The sequence below is a fragment of the Myotis yumanensis genome, unplaced genomic scaffold (assembly GCF_028538775.1).
Source record: "Myotis yumanensis isolate MYYU_CA2020_CCGP unplaced genomic scaffold, mMyoYum1.0.hap1 SCAF_21, whole genome shotgun sequence".
NCBI classification, from domain to species: Eukaryota; Metazoa; Chordata; class Mammalia; order Chiroptera; family Vespertilionidae; genus Myotis; species Myotis yumanensis.
This window is the reverse complement of record NW_027223772.1, coordinates 8848660-8866661: the sequence shown is the minus strand read 5'-3', so window position 1 is coordinate 8866661 and position 18002 is coordinate 8848660. Positions and strand designations below refer to the sequence as shown.

General features: G+C 43.4%; 1 protein-coding gene across 10 annotated transcripts in view; it reads right to left on the bottom strand.

Annotated features, from left to right (window-relative positions):
• Positions 1 to 18002, bottom strand: part of CDC14B (cell division cycle 14B) — a 95668-nt gene that overhangs the window by 25682 nt on the left and 51984 nt on the right. For all 10 annotated transcript variants that reach the window (XM_070400878.1, XM_070400880.1, XM_070400883.1 and 7 more), the window contains exons 5-7: positions 11750 to 11826; positions 6409 to 6475; positions 3761 to 3823 (exon numbers count right to left, since the gene is read on the bottom strand). In XM_070400878.1, the coding sequence (XP_070256979.1) occupies positions 3761 to 3823; positions 6409 to 6475; positions 11750 to 11826 (207 nt within the window). The remainder of the gene's footprint in view (positions 1 to 3760; positions 3824 to 6408; positions 6476 to 11749; positions 11827 to 18002) is intronic.

The following is an 18002-nucleotide window of genomic DNA, read 5'->3' as shown; positions in this document are numbered from 1 at the left end:
TTATAAATGATGAGGCAGGACACTAAATTTGAGCCTGCTCTGAATATTCTAGAGAAGAGTCAGTTGACTTTTTCTGGCCCTAATCACTTTCTCTTAAGTGTTTTTTGCTTGGGTAGTCAGCCTTCAGAAAGCAACCAACTGCTGGTATCTAAAATATACCTAAGCACTTTGGTGATTTTATCCAAGTAAATTCTCATATAGTTGCTACTAATTAATATAAAAGTAAACTTTTCCATTAGGAGTGATCTGGAAACTTCCATTTCCCTGAATGACTAACTGGCTTCCAATGTGAGCAATCTTGACTCATTGAACAAAGGAGAAAAAAGTATCTATTCAGGCTCTGGGACTTTCGATATTTACTTTTTATTTGTAGAAACATGTCTGCATCATGTTGCTAACTATTTAATAAGAAGGTCACTGAAAATTTTTTACTAAACCACCAGGAAATTTGAAATTGTAAGTATACTAAGATCACTGAAGGTCTCTAGAAAAAAACTGAAATTTAAAACACTTTACTTCCTGTTACTAAGTCTTTTCCATAACAATTATTATAAGATAAATAGAATTCAAATTTAACAACAATAGAAATGATTACACAAGGACTTGAGCAGAAAGTAGGAGACACTTGAGAGCGAAGAAGAAAACTAATGATAAAAATAAGATCAGTTAGTTTTGCTGGGCGTGTATAGGTGTACCTAAGACTAAGTAAGAAATGTACTGAGTTGCTTGAACATCACAGGCCAGGCCCATAACCTAAAACCAAGTTACTTAATTATCACGGAGAAGAACTGGCGAGCCCATGTTCCATGCTAACAGGCCTAAATGGGAATGAGGAAAGTGTTGCCAGGTATTCTGATTTTCAAGTGAAGACAGAAATCTGAAGTTTTTTTTAACAAGAAACCTGCAGTTAGATTCCATTGAATCATAGGTGATTATAAAATGCATCCTGAATTCAGAGAAGTAAAAACGGGGGTGGGGGGGGGGTGGGGGGGGGGGGATCAAGGAAGAAATGAAACACTAACCCAACATTTCTAAATACACTGTGGAGACCAAACAAAACCAGCCTGTGAGCTCCTGTCTGAAGCTGCCTGAATAGTCCCCGTGTCTCAAAGCAATTTCACTGAAAGTAAACACACTTGTGGTGACCTCTGCTCCCTGCCAGCACCGGCATTTCTGCGTTAGTGAGAGAAGCCAACGAGTGCCAGCGTCGCTCCCGAGGGGCACACGGGGCGAGGCTGTGCCGCACAGAAGGAACACCGAATGCTGGTTTAGGAGTTCTGCTTCCATAGGAAAGATATTTTATTTTAAATGTTTAATTTTATAAGGACAAGCACCAGAAAAGTGTAATAATTAAGTTGCAGTCGATAGTATAAGGTGGCAATGAAATACATATTATACTTTAGAAATGAATTGCTCTAACAGAGAATAAAGACAGGATGCGCCCTAAGAAATCGCACATTTTGCTCTTACATTTTGGGTACATCTCGGTAATGACTGATTGTAGCTACTAACCCTACCCATCAATACAACAGTTTAGTTATGCCTAAGAGTTTACAATAATTAGAAATTAACTGTTAAAGAACAGTTACGTGAGGATTCAAGATATTGCTGCATAAAATGCTGCATGACATCACCGATTACCAGGGACAATGTCTGCTCCAGGTAACTAAAGTAAGATAAGAAGATCAGACCCCAGAGCATTCTTGGCTGGAAAAGACCTTCAGCGTAAGTATCTTACTCACTATCGATCTGGAGGGTGGGATAAACAGTAGAATCAAGTTACTTTTCTTTAAAGAAATACACTGCATTTCAGTGTGAGGACACCTGTGGTTTCGCCTGCCTGGACTCTTCTTTCTTTGGTCTGTGTGGCTGATAGGGCCAGCCCAGCACTCCAGCTCCTGGGGGAGCTAGTATGCTCCCCCACCGACCCCTCCCTTGCTGGGAACGTGCTGGTTGAGGGCGAGGGATAGGATCTAAGCCAGGCCAAGGAGAGGATCTCTTCGGTCTCCCGCTGGAGCCTGGATGCTCTTTTCTGGTGAGTTCGGCAACGGGGAGCGTCACAGTGGCTGGTGGTTACCACTCCTGAGGGCCAGCCCGGGACACAGCGCTCCTTCAGCACCGTTTCTGGTGAGCGAGTACCTGAATCTGGTCGTGTGTGATGGCACACTTGCTCCTGGCCTTTTACGTATGAACATCAATAAATCTTCCCTTTTTTATTTAAGCCGTATGCGTTTACTTTGTGAAATTCACAAGCAGAAGTGTCCTGACTTTATGCAAACGGTAGTGATAAAAACGTATTTTCCAGAGGCTATTCAGGGGTGGGCAAACTTTTTGACTCGAGGGCCACAATGGGTTCTTAAACTGGACCGGAGGGCCGGAACAAAAGCATGGATGGAGTGTTTGTGTGAACTAATATAAATTCAAAGTAAACATCATTACATAAAAGGGTATGGTCTTTTTTTTTTTTTTTTTTTTTTTAGTTTTATTCATTTCAAACGGGCCGGATCCAGCCCGCGGGCCGTAGTTTGCCCACGGCTGGTTAGATGATGCCATGGCTATTTATTCATCTCATCAGATTCTGTGCTAAGGGTTTTACAAACATGGTCTCATTTAGGCACCAGATGAAGTCACCATTACTAAAGATGTTTAACCCTTTGCGGTCGTATTAAATTTGGACATGGGTGTCGTACTGCTCGGAATTAATTTCCATTGAAAGAGCAGTGATACATAACATGCAAGATTACGAAGGATAAACAAGATTTATTAATTCTTTTTTGGAACTACGTCACTACTAGTAGAATCACTACAAACGTTATCACTTTCTACGTCAGAGTCAGTATTCAAGGTGCCAAAATAAAACTCTTCATCGTTACTTTCAGATTCGCAGTACACTTCTTTCAGTAACTTTTTTTTTGCCATTTTGGAGTATTATTTTGAAATATCTTAACAAGCGAGAATGCCTAATTACAGTTAAATGTAATTTGTAAAGCTTTATTTGAAATTCTGCGAAGTATCTCCGAAGCTTGTCGATTTCTTCACTCTCAAAATGCGACTGACTCACCACGGTGTGGAACGACCGCATTTGTTTATATTGAGTTTCGATATCTCCGATTTGTCGGGGCAATGTTTTGGTTCGTGACAAGGTCGCTTAGACACTTAAGAGCTTTCAGAGAAATTGTGAACTGATACATGAATGAATAGAGTTAAGATTCGTGCGGTTCCTTGCTGTGGTGGCTGAGAGCAGACATACGACCGGAACGGTAAAAAAGCTTTGGTGGCTGAGAGTAGACAAAGACCGCAAAGGGTTAAACTGAAGCTAAGGAAACAGCTGGAGCGTGGCATTCCCTCTGGAATGAGGCACCACCGAGGGCAGATGCCCATGAGGAACTGGGTTGTGTGCGAGGATCACGCGGGACTCCCTCATACTCTACACCAGCCGTGGGCAAACTACGGCCCGCGGGCCGGATCCGGCCTGTTTGAAATGAATAAAACTAAAAAAAAAAAAAAAAAAAAAAAAGACCATACCCTTTTATGTAATGATGTTTACTTTGAATTTATATTAGTTCACACAAACACTCCATCCATGCTTTTGTTCCGGCCCTCCGGTCCAGTTTAAGAACCCATTGTGGCCCTCGAGTCAAAAAGTTTGCCCACCCCTGCTCTACATACACCCACATTGCTCAGTGTTTGTAAAAACAGTGATACTTCAGTAAGGAAAACATAAGTAGCAGAATTAAAATCAATGTACTTGAAAACTTACTTCATAGTGTTCGTATTCATCAAGTCTGAATGAGTTGAAATTAAAGAAGCCATACTGCATTGCCTGAAATCCAAAGGAAAGCTTTTAAGAACAAAGATGCAAAGAGTAAATGATTTCCAATCCAATTCCCTAATATCAGGAGGCACCCTCCAAAAATCATTATTATATTCAGATTACATTCCACTCAATAGTTTTCTAAAGAGGTGGAATATGTCTTATAAAGGCTCCCAACTAGTTCTAACTAGTTACTAGTACATCAATATTTACTTTAATGAGATTTGATATTTTATCTTCCTTCACAATCATCCTATCTGTGCAGAGCTAAAAAAATCAATCCTTCAAAGTAATCCCACTTATTAGATCTACACCACTCAGGCTTCAAATATAATGCACGAACTCAATGGCCCCTAAACAGATAATAGAGGAAAGCAAGGTTAGTTTGTCACAAACGAAGCCCACACACTTCAGAAATATTTTTACTTTCAAATTCTTCTTGGGTTAAGAGATTAATGTTCCCTCTACAGCCCAGAGATCAAACACTGAAATTCAAAATTTTGAGGAGAAAAATGTCTTCTTTCAATAAAAAAACCACACACGTAGGTTTTCCGTTCTGGGTTGCAGTGGGCAGAGCATGCTAAGTGAAATGAGCAAAGGATCTATACTCTGAGGCAAGGGCGAGCTGGCAGCTTCCAAGAAGTAGTTTCGGAGCCAGACAGTATGTAAGCTAGAATTCTTGATCAACAAAGTAATCTTATTAACTAATGTCACCCCAATAAATGTAATTAAAAAAATGGAAAACAGCAAAAAAACAGGGGTGACTTTTACAAACCCAGTTTTCAAAATTTAAAGTACTGAACTATAAATGAAAAATATGAAAGCTACAATACCAAGAAAAAGGCCTCATTTTATGAAGTGTAGTTATTTAAATGCTAGCTCCAAGACCAAATCCATGAGGAATTTTATTTCCTTGAATTCAAAATTCTCAATACATGTCATGATATTTGGACTAGAGATGTTCCTAACAGAATGATACAATAAGATGCAGTTTATAGGAAATTTCTATTCTTTGAATTTCATAAGGAGATCCCATTAGAAGTAGCACTAGTAGCATTTTAAATGTTTCAGGCACACAATATTCTAAATCAGTCACAAACAAATGCTTAGGTTGAAAATCAGAAGCTGTTGACTTCAATAAAATTAAATATAGTGTGAAAAGTGCAATCTTTGACTTACAGTTGCTAATTAGATCTGACTAAAAACAAACAAACAAAAAAAAACAACTAAGTGCGGCCGGTATGGTTCAATGGTTGAGCTACGACCCAGAAACAAAGTCACCCATTCGACTCCCAGGTTTTGGGCTCAATCCCCAGTAGGGGGTGTGCAGGAGGCAGCTGATCCATGAAACTTCTCTCTCGTTGATGTTCTATGTCTCTATCCCTCTCCCTTCCTCTCTCTCTAAAAACCAATAAAAACATATTTAAAAAAAACTAAGGCAAGAATTAATGACAGACAGCTATTCACTGTTACAGACCATTTCCCAGGCCCTCAAAGTTTTTCTGCTATTTTTTGAAAGGTGGTGGGAGATGAGAAAAGGGAGACCCAGGGTCCTGACCGTGCACCTGCCAACATTAGCAGCTTCCTGGGTCCATCTGATGGGCAGTAACTCAGTCAGGAGGGATCATGTAGGCCTGCCATGCCGCCTCTCCCGACGGAGCCCATCACCTGCCGAAACCGAGGCCTGGGGGGCTGCCTCAGTCACCTCCACCCCTCACAGAGGTGCTGGACTCAACCCCAAAAGAAGGAAAAGGTAGACTAACCAACCTCTGACTCTGTATACTAATTAGTCCTCTCATCTTAATCCACAACATTTCTGTCAAAACTCTCAAAAGCCACCATATTTCAGCATACAAGAGAGTCAAGCTGGGTTGCTTTTGCCTCTGGAAATACAATCCCATAAACACTCGAGAGGTCACTGAGCCATAGTTCAGTGACTTCAAGTTCTAGCTTCTTTTGCTTCCTGACATCCAAGAGAGTGAGGGTTACAATCGGGTCCGCTGTGCCCCTAACTCCAGGGACCCTGTTCTTTTGGAATGTGATATGCAGGGTATCCCCTGGTGTCAGAGAAAAGCAAGCAGCCTGGTTATAAAACACAGGCGCTACTTCAAAGTAGCTTTTCAGTAGTGACCTACTTGGTTTTATATATTAGCTAATGGGCTATCAGTATACAAACTAATGGCTATTCAAATTCTGTGAAATGGAAATTGACTGCTTGAAGACTTAAAACCACGTGTATGACACTGTGCTATAAACATGTAAATAGGATTGGTGGGAATCCTATTTATGTATCTTATGCAATCAAAGGGAAGTTGGAACTCAGTAATCTATTGCCATTCTGTTTTTCTCTGAAGTTACAACACACTCAAAGCCGAGTCTGGATTTAGAACCTAATTACCTAACTGTCCGATTGTCCACTGTTGCTCAGGTGGCTTCACTCCTGCAGACGCTCTCAGATCAGAACAAACTTCCCCAGTGGGGGCCCTTCTCATGTTAGTGGGGAAATGGTGGGAGGTCTTTGGGGGGAACACCTGTCTTCCCTGGGCGGTGCTCCATTCCCCAGCACAATGGTGGGGGTGTCCACAGTCACCTACCTTCTTCACCGCGTGGAAACAGTCCAGAAGGGTAATGTAGAAATTGCAGCTCCCATAGGCAGCGTCTCTGAAATCCCAAGAGCATTGAAATGTGCAGCTCGGTTAATTTTCTGCAGTACATTTACTCAACACAAAGCTGACTACAATTTAAAACCAAACACGTACTCAGAGCAAGATCCAGGGGGAAGGGGGAGAGAAGAATATTTGTTGTTTGGTTTTTAAATAAAAGTCACTGATACAAATTTTACTGCCGTTTCTACCTCCTCCAGTAGATACTGTTTTATAAACAGGGATCAATAATGGCCACTTCCTAAATTGTGAGCGATCTCTCTGGATCAGCTTGGGCTTTGATGGTTGAGCTTTGAGAGTTACCAATCAACAATATGGACCCCTGCCCCCAAAGGGCAAGATATATGAATTTTCTCTTCATACCAGAAAATACAGTATCAAACTGTTACCAGGAAAGACTGGTTTTTGATTCTGTATATATGTATCTCTGTGCGTGTGTGTGTATATGCATGTAAGCACACGTGTACTTGTGTATATCTCCATCCAAGTAGAAAAAAGGTAGTATCTGAGATACTAGGTGCAAGCTGAAACACACTTTTCTCCTCTCATTATGCTTTTACAATTTTACACTTTTTAACAATTTAACTGGGTAACTTCTTTCTGATCCTTAAAGGAACACAGTACCACTAAACCCCAGGGATTAGGGCATCAGTTGATCTGCTACCCTTAGCAGAATCACTCTGCTCTTGGGAAGTGCTAACGTCAGTTTGCAGACAACTCGGCCCAGAGCGGCGCCGACACTCAGCAGCACTCTCACCACACGGCTCTCACACCGGTGAGGGTCTTGTCCAGAAAAATAAGGCGCTCCTCCACGGCCCCCGCTTCTCCTTTCTAACTACCTGGAGCCGTTGCCAAGCGCACCTCCGGGGAATTAGTAAGATAAAATCAATGTAGTTATGCTCATCCTAGACATGCCAAACCACCGGGCCTCTCGGCATGCACATCCGGGCGGTCCTTCTGTGGAGCGGTGGCTCCTGGAGTTGGCAACTGCCTGCCTTAGTTGTAACATTACTGACCTGAGAAATCAAACTGCACATTTAAACTGTTTAATTCTTGCCCAAACCTTAAGAATTTTGGTGGTCAGAGCAGCATTAAACTGACGGTGAGGAAAAGTAAGGGCGCCCCTCTCAGCTCCCACAGTGTCAGAGCTCCTGGCGGGCCTGGCCCGAGTCTCGGAGGAAGGTGCACGCTGGAGTAAGCTTTGGAATTTAAAAGCTGCTCGTCTAAAGCCGGAAAAGCTCTGCATTTTACCAACTGCTCACTGACAATATTCGGGAAGGAGAAAAGCAAAATGCGCCGCAGCAACGATCCTGAGCGCGGTCCCTGGCCCAGCGGCATCAGCGCTACACGAACTGTCAGAAACACCAAGTCCCAGGCTCCCCGGACCTGCTGGGTCAGAAGGCCTAGGGGTGGGGCAGGTGACCGTGGGTGATGTACAGTTTAACCGTTTGAGTCCCAAGCAGCGCGATTGCGCTGCTGAGATTTTATGTCGAGAAAACATACGATTCGTTTGAGTCCCAGGGGGTATTGAAAAAACACTGTCGAAGAATCCCAAACAGCGCAACCGCGCTTTCTCTAAATGAGTACGAAAAGACCCAAACAGCGTGATAGCGCTTGTTTTATTTTATGTCGAGAAATACCAAGCAGCGCGATTGCGCTGCTTGGGACTCAAACGGTTAAAGATCACTGACTACAAAATCAACACAAATACTTGTTTCATAGAAATAATTTCTCATGAAATAGCAATGTTTTAAGGAAGAGAAGCTAGTTAAGAAAGTGAAGTAGTTTCCTCTAAATCAAAATTATCAGTGGAAATAGGATGAACTGTCACGTGACATCCTATGTATTTAGTCATGTCTCCTTCTCAGCCAGGATGCTATCTTCTTAACCAACTGACAGCTCCTACCCAATCCAGGGAAGGCATGTTGACTCAGTCTTTGCGACAACGTGATATATGCATTCGATGCATGTTTTTGGAGAACCTACCGTGGGCCAAACCTTGCTCTAGCCCAGCGGTTCTCAACCTGTGGGTCGCGACTCCTTTGACGGTCAAACAACCCTTTCACAGGGGTCACCTAAGACCATCCTGCATATCAGATATTTACATTACAATTCATAACAGTAGCAAAATTACAGTTATGAAGTAGCAACGAAACTAATTTTATGGGGGAGAACCAAGATGGCGGCATAAGGTACAAACCTGTAGGTGCTGCCCCCCACAACAACATTAAAACCACAACTATAAGACAAAACAGCTATCATCCAGAACTACGGGAAAGCTGATCGAGTCGAAGTTCTACAATTAGAAGGAAAGAAAAAAGCACATTGAGACTGAGTAGGAGGGGAGCGGGAGTAGGAGGGGAGCAGCGCCAAGAACGGGGGGCGGCCCGCGCGCGAGGCTGCTGCACCTTGGTGCGCGGTTTTTTCAATCGGAAGGGGACAAGCTCTTGAACGCACTGAACTCATTTACGGCGAGACGCTGGGGTCCCAGGCTCCTATGGGGAGAAACGGGACTGTCTTGCAGCGGGTCAGAAAGCGAAGGTGACTTTCTCACAGAGATGCTCGCAGGGATCATTGTTGCTGTGGGGGCGCGCGGCAATCACAGAAACTCGGAGTCTCGGGGTTGCTGACTACACCATTGCTGTTTGCCCCGCCCTGGGAACTCTCTGAGACCCCGCCCACTCCATTCATATCCCCTCCCAAGCTGTGCTTGGGTGGCACAAAGGAGGCACCTGCGCTTTTGCAGCCTAACAAACTGCAGTGAATCAGAGAGCTCCAAAACTTCCAAACTCCAAACAAAGAGGAGAAATCTGCTGATATCGCTGTAGCCCCTGCTGGGTGGACCCACACAGTGGTTGACTTGGAGATCCAGGAGCCAGGGTACCCTGGGTCAGATACTAGATTTCAACTCCTCACATCTATAAGGGACACACTCAAGAAGCAGACTCAGTGAGCACCAAAGCCCCACTGAAGCAAGTCCTACCGCATAAGGGTGTCTCCAGCACAGCAGTTCTTCTTATAGACACAGCGGGTCCTCTCAGTCAGCCAAAAATGCGAAGACAAAGAAACATGTCACAAATGAAAGAAATGGAGGAAAGCAAACTAATGGAGGACATAGAGTTCAGAACCACAGTTATAAGGTTACTCAAGAATCTTCTACGAACCTCCGAGGAACTTAGTGAGACCTTCAAGGATCTTAATGAGAATGCCAAAAAAAATGGAAAAAGACCAGTCAGAAATTAAACATACACTGACTGAAATAAAGGATAATATACAGAGATCCAACAGCAGATAAGAGGATCCCAAGAATCAAGTCAAAGATCTGAAATATGAAGAAGCAAAACACACCTATCCGGAAAAGCAAAACGAAAAAAGAATCCAAAAATATAAAGATAGTGTAAGGAGCCTCTGGGACAACTTCAAACGTACCAACATCCGAATTATCAGGGTGCCAGAAGAAGAGAGAGCAAGATACTGAAAGTCTTTTTGAAGAAATAATGACAGAAAACTTCCCCCACCTGATGAAAGAAATAGACTTACAAGTCCAGGAAGCGCAGAGAACCCCAAACAAAAGGAATCCAAAGAGGACCACACCAAGACACATCATAATTAAAATGCCAAGGTCTAAAGACAAAGAGAGAATCTTAAAAGCAGCAAGAGAAAAACAGTTAGTTACCTACAAGGGAATACCCATATGACTGTCAGCTGATTTCTCAACAGAAACCATGCAGGCCAGAAAGGAGTGGCAAGAAATAGTCAAAGTGATGAATAGCAAGAACCCACAACCAAGATTACTTTATCCAGCAAAGCTATCATTCAGAATTAAAGGTCAGATAAAGAGCTTCACAGATAAGGAAAAGCTAAAGGAGTTCATCACCACCAAACCAGGATTATATGAAATGCTGAAGGATATTTTTTTTTTTAAATATATTTTATTAATTTTTTACAGAGAGGAAGGGAGAGAGATAGAGAGCTAGAAACATCGATGAGAGAGAGACATCGACCAGCTGCCTCCTGCACATCTCCCACTGGGGATGTGCCCGCAACCCAGGTACATGCCCTTGACCGGAATCGAACTTGGGACCCTTCAGTCCGCAGGCCAACGCTCTATCCACTGAGCCAAACCGGTTACGGCTGAAGGATATTCTTTAAGGGATAAATACCACATGATCTCACTCATTTGTGGAATATAATGAACAACATAAACTGATGAACAAGGACTGATCCAGAGACGGAGAGGCATTGATTGGATTGTCGGGCCCTGGAGGGAAGGTAGGGGAGGGTGGGGGTAAGGGGGAGAAATCAACCAAAGGACTTATATGCAAGCATATAGGCCTAACCAATGGAAATGGCCAACAGGAGGGGGAGGTGAGGGCATGAGCGGGGGTGGGGGGGTGTGGGGGGTAGGGGATAACATGGGGATAAGGACACAGATGTAATATCCTAATCAATAAAAAATATATTTAAAAAAAAGAAAGAAAATAATTTTATGGTTGGGTCACAACATGAGGAACTGTATTTAAAGAGCCAGAAGGTTTGAGAACCACTGATTTAGATTATATGGTTAAGTCAAATATTTTGGTAAACAGGTAGAGAAACTTTCAGAACTTAATCTGATTTAAAGAAAAGAGTTTTTTCCCAAAGATCTTCAACACAATCATACAGTAAGTGTGAGAGGAGAATGGGGGCGTCACCCTTCATGCACAGACATGGCTCACTGAGCTGCTCTGCGCAAAGCCATGTGGTTTTTCTAGTAGCGATGTCACGTAGGCAGCCTCACCCACTGTCTCTGCTTCCTTGTCCCCAGGAGAAAAGGGTTCATTTTTACCCCAGAAATTAACTAGTGGGAAAATTTATTTCTTAATCCCTCGGGAACCAAACTCCTCAGTGTCAGCTTTGAGTGCCCTTAGTCAGGACCCTCCTCTGACAGTCCCATCAGGGGGTGTGGTTCTCAGTGGAGCCATCCACACCACACTCCAGGGACTTCGGGCAATGAGAGCACCTTTTTAGTTTTGACAATTGTTGGGGGGTGGAGGTGTCAGTGGCATCTAGTGGGCAGAAGCCAGGGATGCTGCTGAACATCCTACAATACACAGGGCAGCCCCACAACAAAAGACCAACCGTGTACCTACTGAGTAGGCTTATCTACGGGTTACCTGCCCTCGCCCTAACATGACTGTTTACCAGGTCTGCCTTTTTCAGAAACCACCGCACCCCGGTATTCCTGGCAAGGGCCTGCTTAAATGAACCTACCATATCATCTCATATTTACCTGAAAGGAATGTAGGATGTATCGCCGAACATTAATATTGAATATGCTTCTTCTGGAGTTTTCCCCAAATATATAACCTACATTGGGAAGGAAGAAAAGGGCAATTTACTTCCACATGAAGATGCAGTGCTGTCGCTGCCAAGCTCCGTACCATTTCTAGCGGCCGACGGAGCCTGTTCCCAGGCTTCCCAAGGGCCCCCGTCACCCAGCCCTGCCGGTGAATCCCTTTTTTGTTTAAATCTGCCACAGCCTGTTTCTGTTGTTGCAATAAGAGCCGTGACCAACATGAGCCGTTTGTGGCGGGAAGTAGAGAAATTTAAAAGCAGATTTTCTAGCCCGGCTGGTGTGGCTCCGCGGGCTGGGCATCCTCCTGAGCGCCGAAAGGTTGCCGGTTCGATTCCCAGTCAGAACACATGCCTGGGTAGCAGGCTGAATCCCCAGTAGGGGGCGTGCAGGAGGCAGCCAGGTGATGCTCTGCTCTCACATGGGTGATGTTTCTCCCCCTCCCTAAAAATCAATTTAAACAAACAAACAAACCCTACAAGTGATTTAAATAAATAAATGAAAACTGATTTTCTAGGTCAGGATGTTAGGCAGAGCGCATGCTTCCTAAACACCACTGAAGTGACAGTACAGAGGTGTGTGGGGAATGGGGTCGGGGGGGGGGGGGACTGGGACGGGGATAGGTGGAAAGGGGCACAAAAGCAGAACAAAGATTTTGATTAACGCCACCCAGTAGACGTAACCACTCATCGTTCTGTACAGACTTCCTGTAAAACCGCCCTGCTTCCTTGATCTTCCGGAGAACGTACGTTTCAGCTTTTATCTTCTAGAGCACTTTAAGTAAAGTCTTTCGCATTCGAGATCCATAGCTAGTGTTCCTTGCATTTTCCAAAAATGCCTTGTTTTCTGCCCTGGCATTTTTTACTATGTATACAGTTTTATGCAGTTTTTGGTCTGCGGTCCCTTTCCCGCAATACTTTATAGAAGTTATTCCACCGTCTCCTCATTTCTGGTGTTGCAGAGTATTGTACCAGGATCATTCTCCCTTCCTCCTCTCTAGGAACTTCGAGCATTTCACTGGCATCCCTCTAAATAAGTCACCCCACCCCCATTAAGTTTGCTAGGACTTCCTGACCCTCATTCTATCTGAAGACACAGCTTTTTTAAAAAAAATCCTCACCCTAGGATATTCTTTTCATTGATTCTAGAGAGAGGCAGGGAGAGGGAAAGGGAGGGAGGGAGAGAGAGAAACACAGATCTGCCTCCTGCATGCACCCCGAAACCTGAGCACGTACCCTGACAGGAATCAAACCCACGACCCTTCGACGCATGGGACCACGCTCCAACCAACTGAGCCACAGCGGCCAGGGCTGAAGGCACAAGTCCTTCTCCAGCTCAGAACCTTCCTGCAGGGCAGGGCATTTTCAATTCCTGTATGGAGGGCGGGAGGAGGCTGCAAGCATTAGATTTGCACATATATCACGAATATTAGATTCCATTCTAACGCTTATTGTAGCTTTACATAAAACACTTTAAATTCTTTGTAGCAAAAAGAAGTCACTGAAAAAGTTACAAAAGTTTTATCTCCATTACTTATTACACATGAGTTGTTCCCACAGCAAATGGCGAGCATTCGAAAGTGCGGATCCATATCTTATGTTTCATTGTAACTCTCATGGTGAGTCCACTATACATGGACTCTGATTCACCAAACTTAAATCAATATAAAGGAAATTTTAAAATAATTGATAAAAAGCTGATATAAATATATCACTGGACTAAGAGAAATTATAAAAATCCAAGACCCAGCAAGGATCTTTGAAACTGAGAGGACATGTCCCCTTAGCTTCCAGATAATATTTTATCAATTTTCAGTTTTAAGACTCATAAATGGAAAATTTCCCCAATGTATAGCCTGTTTCTCAATATGATTTCATCCCATTTACTCTAAAAAGAATACAAAACTATGATTCACTATTCAGAATTTTTAACATTTACCTGCAGCAGTGTACGAACCCACAGGAGGCAGTACAAATAACTCAATTCCAAGAATTGCTTCGTTATCCAGTATCAGATAAATTTTCAATTATACTATTACTGACTCATACAAGATTATAATTTATCATGAATTAACCACAAGATCTAATCTCATTCAACATTTTCTATTTGTTAATATATTACTTACTCTACATTTACATCTTTTAAGCGTCAACCTAGTAATTAACTTTCTAATTTATTACTATTTGAAAAAACAGTAAAACAATTATTTTTTAAAAATATTTTTACTGATTTCAGAGAGGAAGGGAGAGGGAGAGAGAGATAGAAACAACAATGATGAGAGAGTACCATTGATCAGCTGCCTCCTGCACATCCTACACTGGGGATTAAACCCGAAACACAGGCATGTGCCCTGACCAGGAATCGAACTGTGACCTCTTGATTCATAGGTTGACATTCAACCACTGAGCCACGCCAGCTGAGCACAAATCTTTTAATAAAAAAATTTTAATCCAGGCCCTGCTCCAATTTCCTCATTTTCTTCTAGTTTCCAACACGCTTCCTTTCTCTTCTAGGACTTACTAGATAACATCAGTCTTTTCTTCGTTCTACTTGGGGACTTCCTAGCAGACTCCTTCCAAATAAACCACCCTTAAACAAAAAACACAACAACAAAGCAAATAAAAGGATACCTTGAGGTCAATGAAGGTGAGAATAGGGGTGCGAGTACACATGTGTGAGTACACATAATTTAAGTAAATTAGTTCGATGAAATCCAGAGACCTCTTTCCGATTTTCTCTAATTGTCTAATAAGACCTCTCAAATTACAGAAAGTTTTCCTTAAGCACCAGATTAATCATAATTCCTCCTGCCCAAGAATGCACTTCTTTGGTTTTGCTCTTTACTAACACTGCAATGGCATTATTTCCTTCTAACTTCCAAAACAAAAATAGTCTCTAATACATTAAATTATTGTGGGTTAGCCTTGGAACACAAGTTCAACTCAAAAAAGACAATAATATAACAATTTTTCCAGGGGGAAACAAAACCTAATTCCTAGTGATGAACTTTAAAAAATGTAGCTTTTAAATCCAGTTGGGACAAATACAACCAAAGAAAATGAATGAGAAAGAGAAGGAAACAAACAAACAAAATTCAGCTGAGGAATGCCTGTATGCGAATAGATAATAAGTCTATTTACATAATGCTATGGTAGGATGTGTGTGCCCCGCCAGTTCATATGTTGAAATCCTGTGTGAGTACACGAGGCCTTTGGGAGAGACTTAGCGTGAAGTGTGCAGCCTCATAGGTGGGACTGGTGCTTACAAAAGAGGCTCCAGAGACACCCGCCCTCTCCCACAGGCGGAGCCCTCAGCAGAGCGCGTCACCCTGATCTGACTCCCAGCCTCCAGACCGTGAGTACAGTTCTGTGGTTTCTAAGTGTCCCAGTCTGGCATTTTGTCAATAGCAGCCTCAAAGAACTAAGATACAACTATCAAAGAAATATTTGCTAACTATCATTTTAAATTTTACACCCATTCACCTGCTTGCCTAGTCAAAAGGCCTCCCCCAAATGAAACTAGTATTCTAAATTTGTTGCTTAAGAAAAATCCTATAAATGGCTCCTCTGTTAACACAAATTCTCAAATCAGTAAACTCTAAATCAATGCAATTCTATGAAACATCGTAGTGTTCTTGACAATTTGGAAGCTAAGTGGCATCTCAAATTCTTTTGGTCTATTTTCATGAATAGCCATGCATATAGAATGGCCACTCTGATTCCACACTGCTGTCCAAAAATAGGAAGCAACAAATGGTGAACAAGAGGGACATTAAACAGCTGTGTAGCCTGCTTCCAAGACAGCCCCCGTAATGCCCATCTCCTGGCATTTCCACCCTCCCGGGTCCCACCATGAGTAGGTGCCTCTGTGTAAGCAACTGATGTTGTAGTTAGTAATGGCCAAGTGTGATTTGGAGGCTAGATCATAAAAGGCACTGTGGCTTCTGCCTTGCTTCCTCATGGACTCCTCACTCCAGTCCCAGGGAAATCAAGCTATCATTCCGTCAGAGCACTCGGCCAGATCACATGATAAGGACCTGATGGTCTCGTGCCTGCCTGATCGCCCCTAACTGCTCCCCTGCCGGCCCGATCGCCCACAACTGTCCTCCCTTGCGGGCCTGACTGCCCACAACTGCCCTCCCCTGCTGCGACCAGCCTCCTCTGCACTGTGTGGAGCCGTGGTACCCCAGGCCTCACCTCACGGAGCAGCTGCGGGGCCACGCCTCCACTGTGCATGCAGCCATCTTGTGACGACGTTGCGCGAGGGCGTGACGCCACCTAGGCTTTTATTAGTATAGATATATATATAGTACGTTTGTACAGTGACTCCCAATTTAGATAAAAGGAAACTGGATGCCTGGAGTGGCAAACGCTTATTTCCCGAGGCCAGGCAGCTCACAGAGGTGAGGAACTGCCGGGAGGAAAAGTGCACAGGATATACTATCTTATTGGTGGAGACATTTTTTTTTTTAAGACAAAAAAAATCTTAATTTTAAAAAATGAAATCTCCTAATTTTTTTTAAAAATACATTTTATTGATTTTTTACAGAGAGGAAGGGAGAGAGAGAGAGAGAGAGAGTTAGAAACATCGATGAGAGAGAAACATCGATCAGCTGCCTCCTGCACATCTCCCACTGGGGATGTGCCCGCAACCAAGGTACATGCCCTCGACCGGAATCGAACCTGGGACCTTTCAGTCTGCAGGCCGACGCTCTATCCACTGAGCCAAACCGGTTTCGGCGAAATCTCCTAGTTTTTAAACATGAGAAAAACAAACCACTATTTAGAAACACTCCGAGTCACGTGAAGCTGGCAGGCTGCTACTGTCCGGCCTCGGTGTTGACTGCTCACTCAAGATCACACTGCTTGTTATTGACGGAAGAGGGCCTACTGCTCAGGCCTTATTTATAGACAAGAAACCACGCTACCTACAACAAGCACGGAAACAAGAAGGGCATCCAAACTCCAGAGCTTAACAGATCTGCAACCAAATAGCACATGTGGTTAGAGGGCCACTGCTCCTCACTCTTTCCCAAGGTTAGCACCACCCGCAAGTGCCCCATGGAGCTGAAGGTCAGGCCGGCGCACCAGGGTGAAGGGAAGTTGTGATGAACGTGACCGACTACAGCCAGCTGCCTCCACCGCAGGCCTGTGCTCGGGCAGAGCCCCAGGGATGCTGCCCCTCTCTTGGGGCTCCCAGGCACCTCACCTCAGACTCCCTGGTGCCTGGTTCTTTTACAGCTGCCTGGTTGCTGTTCAACCCAGCTGTTCACAGACACTCAGGGAGGGTTTTGCCCGGGATGGGTGTTTACAAAGACTCTGGCTGTCCACCTGGTTCTGTCCTCCAGTCTCGACTGCTGTTTGCTAAACTGGATTCTTACCCACCGTTTCCAGATCCTCTCCCCTCTGTCCCCCTTGTTTTAACCTCTCAAGTGATTCCTGTATCCACCAGCCACCTTAACCCAGCACTGACGAATCCGGGTCCAAAGTAATTAAATCTTCATGAAAAAGTGGACCACAGGTTCAAAAGATCATCATTAAATATTAAGTTAAGGCCCTGGCCAAGGGGCTCAGTTGGTTGGAGCGGAGTCCTAGACACCATAAAAGTTGCGGGTTCAATTCCCGGTTGGGGCGCATATAGAAGGTAGCCGATCAATGTTTCTCTCTTTCCCTCTAAAAACATATTTAATAATAATAACATAAACACTTTACTAAAGTAACCTAGAAACCATTAGATGAAAGCAAATTTGAAAACAACAGTTTGCTGTGTCTTTTAAACTCAGAATGCTTTAACCACAGAAAAATGTTAGAAGCGATGGTTAATTTCCCCGGCTAGCTGTCAAAAGTACACTAACCTATGGAAGAACTGAATACTGATTATCTGCAGGAAAATACAAATGTTGGGACAGTAAGATGGAACCCAAGTTGATAACCAGTTATATAAAATGTTAACTTTCTTTCTTTCTTTATTTACAGAAATCTGATTTGTTATAGTAATGGTAGACAGAACAAGGAAAAAGAAAAAGGATATTTATTGAATACTTAATTTGTACAAGATACTCTGCCTAAAATAAAATCAGGGCCAGCTGGAGTGACTTAGTTGGCTGAGCAATGTCCTGTGTACCAAAAGGTTGCCGGTTCCATTCCGGGACAAGGCACATACCTGCGGCTATTCGGGGTCTTTTTATTCC